The 4,728-nt window shown below is 47.7% G+C and overlaps 2 protein-coding genes across 3 annotated transcripts in view; one reads left to right on the top strand and one right to left on the bottom strand.

Moving 5' to 3' along the window:
• Nucleotides 1-249, bottom strand: part of LOC105531434 — a gene marked incomplete at its 3' end in the record, with an annotated part of 35,077 nt that extends 34,828 nt beyond the window's left edge. Inside the window, 1 exon segment of the mRNA XM_011969353.1 lies at nucleotides 243-249. Within this exon segment, the coding sequence (XP_011824743.1) occupies nucleotides 243-249 (7 nt within the window).
• The window catches only part of CLN6 (ceroid-lipofuscinosis, neuronal 6, late infantile, variant), a 62,289-nt gene that overhangs the window by 49,104 nt on the left and 8,457 nt on the right, over nucleotides 1-4,728 (top strand). Inside the window, exon 2 of one of the 2 annotated variants that reach the window (XM_011968728.1) lies at nucleotides 2,022-2,136. In XM_011968728.1, coding sequence (XP_011824118.1) covers nucleotides 2,134-2,136 — 3 coding nt within the window. In that variant the 5' untranslated portion in view covers nucleotides 2,022-2,133. Of the gene's footprint in view, nucleotides 1-2,021; nucleotides 2,137-4,728 lie in introns of those variants that run through there. The other variant, XM_011968732.1, reaches the window with a different exon arrangement.

The raw sequence follows: 4,728 nt of genomic DNA, 5'->3' as shown, positions 1-4,728 counted from the left end.
TCCCAGAGTGCTGGGATTACAGGCGTGAGCCACTGGGCCCAGTCCCCCCTCTTTTTTTTTTTTTTTTTTTTCCTGTCCTACTAAGTTAGGCTGGACTAATGACAGGGATTCTCATTGGCCGAGGTGCTTCCTGAGGTGGAGGAGAAGTAGTCACCGAGCCTCTAGTGTGTGCTAGGTACGCATAACTTGCAGATACACACATCTAAGTGTTCATGCTTTCAAAATCCCTTTATTCCTCTTACCGAACATCCTACTTTTTGCCCAGTTTGGAGGTATCAGAGCAAGAAACTGAAGGCTGTTATCTCTTTCACCACCTAAATTCTCTGGGCCTGGAGGTTATCACTGTCTGATTTTTGAGGCCTTACCCTGATGGCCACTGAGGAAGGAGCGGGGTGGGGCCTCTGTTGGTTACTCGTCTCAGACCACTGAGCAGTCCTTACGGTTACTGGCTGTCTCCAGTCTGAAGATCCAACCGCCCCTCCCTTCTCTTTCTCTGGCTCCAGTAAGCCAGGCATCTCCGCCCCATGCAGAACCTTCTTCACTTCCACCTCCAGGCCTTTACCCTGCTCTCCTGCTTTTCTGCCTAGTTAGATTCATCCATCTGTGCTTGGAGGCTCCCTTCCCTCATGCAAGCTTTGTGTATTGCCCTAGGCCACGCTGATCCCTTTCTAACTTGATCTCCTGATAAGCCTAGTAATCAAAAACAGAATAGCAAGCTGTTGGCTGGGCATGGTGGCTCACAGCTGTAATCCCAGCACTATGGATGGCTGATATGGGTTGATTACTTGAGCCCAGGAATTTGAGACCAGCCTGGGCAACGTAGTGAGACCTCACCTCTACCAAAAAAAAAAAAAATTAGCTGGTCATGGTGGCATGCACCTGTTGTCCCTGGAGGTGTGCAAGTAATTGCAGGGACTCTGTAAAGAGGATTTGGACTCTGCTAGGGAAGTGGGTGAGTTGGGAGAACCTTAAAGGTCACCCCTGTTCTCGAGGGTCTAGATGGGAGAGTACAATTCCAGCCCCATTATGCCAGACTGAGTTGGCGTTGAAGTGCTCCCTGCAGTGCGCTGGTGGGGCTTTGGGAAAAGCTTCATCAGGGAGGGCTTCCCAGAGGAGGCAGCACTGGTCCTGGAACTTCACTGCATCTGCAAACAGCAGATGACCAACTGTTTAGTGAGAAGGACAGGCCTCCAAAGATGTGTGGTGAGGTGGTACTCCACTTCCTGTGTCTCTCACATCACCTTGCTTCTGCTGGCTCCTCAGGTTCCACTGTGGCCTGCTGAGAAGAGGAGTACCAGCAGCCCAACCTGACCTCCTCATAGTGCTGGAATCAAGGGAGCAGGAGGCCCTACCCATTTCAGTCTCTAAGGCCCATTTCATTGGAGGGCTCTGATTGGCCCAGCTTGGTCACACCCATCCCATAGACCCATCATGATGGACTCAACTATGGGATGGAGGTTAAAAGTATAAGCTCAGGAGCCCTATCATTTGGGTTCAAATCCTTAGCTCTGTGACCTTGAGCAAGTTATTGAGCCTCTTGGGCCTCAGGTTTTTCATTTGTAAAATGGGGGTAATATTTCAGCCTTGAAAGGTTTCTGTGAGGATTAAATGAGATAATATATGTAAACAGCTAACAGTAGTGCCTGGAATACAGTAAGTGCTCAACTGAGGTCAGCTGCCATCATCCATGATCATGTTTCATGCTTTTCAACCATGACTGTATCTTTGCCTTACTTGATTTCCTCCATCATTCAGTAGGGGAGAAACCCCAGCAGTTACACCTGTTCAGCTGTTTCCTTCCTGAATCACAGGGAAGCTAAGGTCGGGGCAGCTGAAGTCCACCTTCCCCTGGACCGCAGGGCCAGACCCCAGTATTTCCAGCAAAACCCTATCCCTAGAACTCAACTGTGTGTGTCTCCTCCTGTCCTCAAGTCCCCAGACCTCTTTGTGGCTAATCTCAGGGGAAGATTTTGGTGGAGGAGGAGAGAAGAGCTGACCTCTCTCGTCTGGTTCCTTCCCAGGCATGGCTCTGTCAGCGCTGATGAGGCTGCCCGCACAGCTCCCTTCCACCTCGACCTCTGGTTCTACTTCACGCTGCAGAACTGGGTTCTGGACTTTGGGCGCCCCATTGCCATGGTGAGTGTGAAATGGTGCACAGGGCCCCGACCAGCACTGAGGACACTTATTGTGACTTGAATTTGCCGAGTGACCTTAGACAAGTCACTTCTCCTTTATCTCCCAGTAAACTGAGAGAATAGGCCTGGATGCCTTCATATCCTTAGCTCTATGACTTGGCCCGTCAGGCAACTGCCAGCAAGTGGAGGGGGGGCCTGAAGAGTCATACTGTGCCCCGACTCCTATGGGGGAACTGGTGGTCCTGAACAGTCATACTGTAATACTGTAACCCCCTCTGGCCTGTGTCTGGAAGCAGGTGAACCAGGTTGAACCAAATCACTAAGACAGACAAAGGAGTATGGGAAAGGAAGTGGAGCACCCCCGCCATCCGCCCCCACCCCCCACCACCTGTCCTTCCCTATTACCTTGGGATAGTATTATTTTTTCTGGAGTTGAAGCACATAGGCTGATTTTGCATATTATATATGACTGAGCCATGGGTAATTTTTAATGCCATCCAGTGAAACCATCCCCTGCCCTCCAAGGCTACTTAATCCTTTAGTATCCAGTGGTGGCCTCCACAGAAGAGATTAATGCTGGGAGGGCACCAGTGCCCCTTGCTTGTAGTGGGAGGATGGATGATAGATAGATAGATAGATAGATAATTGATAGATGATAGATAATAAATAGATGAACGTGAAGAAAATTAAGTGAGGTATCACCAGGGATCAAGTCATTATTTGGTAGGGCCCGCAGACCCCTCCCACCCAACTTGCTGGCAGTTGCCTGAGGGGCCACAGTCATACAGCCAAAAGATATGAAGGCATCCAGGCCTATTCTCTCAGTTTACTGGAAGATAAAGGGGAAGTGACTTTTCGAAGGTCACTCAGCAAATTTAAGTGTAAAAATAACGATATCCAATGCGGAAACTGGCACTTTGTAACGTCTAGTGATCATGCCAATTAGCAAAGACATTTTGGGGCCGGGCATGGTGGCTCATGCCTATAATCCTAGCACTTTGGGAAGCTGAGATGGGACGATCACTTGAGCCCAGGAGTTTGAGACCTGTCAGGGCAATATAGTGAGACCCCGTCTCTACAAAAGATTTGTAAATTAGCTGGGTGTGGTGGTGTGCACCTGTAGTCCCAGCTACTCAGGGCTGAGGTGGGAAGATCTCCTGAGCCTGGGAAGTCGAGGCTGCAGTGAGCCGTGATCATACCACTGCACTCTAGCCCGGGCGACTCGGTGAGACTCTGTCTCAAAAAACAAAACAAACAAAAAGCAAAGCCTTTTTGGAAAGCAGTAATAATTCATAAGTAACAACTTGGCAAGATTAGTACTTAGAATAGTGCCTAACACAATAAGTGTTCAATGCATTTTTATTGAATGAATAATAATTACAACAAAGTTAGAATAGTGGCTAACATCGAATGCTTACTCTGTTCTAAGCTCTTGATATGTTTCAGTTTATTTAATTCTCATATCAACACTATTGCTAATCTCAGTTTTACAGATGAGGAAACGAGAGAGAGAGAGAGAGAGAGAATAAGTAACTGGCTCAAGGCAAGCACAGAGGCCAGCATCTGCCCAGGCATTCTGGCCCCAGAAACCCTTCCTGACGAGGTTGAATTCTCTGTCACATAAATATCCAGAATCCTAATATATTCATCCCTGCTGACCCAGTAATACCCTTCCAAGAATCTGCCCATAAGGATATAATCAGCAAGAAGACAGCAGTGTCCTGTAACTCAAAGATATTCAGTGCAGTGTTTATAATAGCCAAACCTTAGAAGTGACTTGAGTGTCCAGCATTAGGGACTGGGTAAATCAGTTTTGCTATGTCCAGTATAGAGAATGTTTCCTGGCCATTAAGCAGAAATTATGGATACTATAGAGCAACCTGGAATATTTAAGGAGAAAAAAGTTCCTAAATGACACACAGACTGACTAATTGCAGTTCAATAACGAGCTTGTCTACCTGGGATCAAAGACTTGATGGGCGTAAAGAGAAGCTGTCCTGGCAGTGCTGTCAGGGAGTGATGGTGGGTGCTGGTTCTCCTTCCTGCAGACTTTTGAAGGTTGCCTTTTAAATGTGGAAAAATAAGAGGAATTGAGCCAAGAGTTGGGGCATCTGGTTGGGTTTGTGTGTGACCTAGGGCAAGTCACTGTCCTGGGCTTCATTTCTCTCCTGTCCAAGAAGACTGGTTGGGCTGGCTGCTCTGAACCCTCTTCTAGCATGAAGGAACCACATACTGGGGACCAGAGAAGCTGCCCATCAAACTGGTGCTCTGGGGAGAGGGAGAGATGAGGCCTGGAGTGGGCTCGTGGCTCCCCTCACTAGGACCCAGCTTCTACTGGCATAACAGGGTCTCCTATTGGGCAAATCACTTCCCCCATCCTGCTCAGAGCTACTGTGACCACTGTAACCCTAAGTAGGACTTGGTGGAGAGTAGACATTTGAAAAGCTCATACATAAGCTAGAGATTTTCAAATGTATGCATAATAGTTGCAAATTTGTAATAACTAAAACAAAAACATTTACAAGTTATAAAAGTAACATGTCATAGATGGAACATAGTTGTAACATAAAGAAGTGTTAGACTCAGGCCGGGC

This window comes from Mandrillus leucophaeus, unplaced genomic scaffold (assembly GCF_000951045.1).
Source record: "Mandrillus leucophaeus isolate KB7577 unplaced genomic scaffold, Mleu.le_1.0 Scaffold12, whole genome shotgun sequence".
In the NCBI taxonomy this organism is placed as follows: domain Eukaryota; kingdom Metazoa; phylum Chordata; class Mammalia; order Primates; family Cercopithecidae; genus Mandrillus; species Mandrillus leucophaeus.
This window is presented reverse-complemented; position numbering and strand designations above follow the sequence as displayed.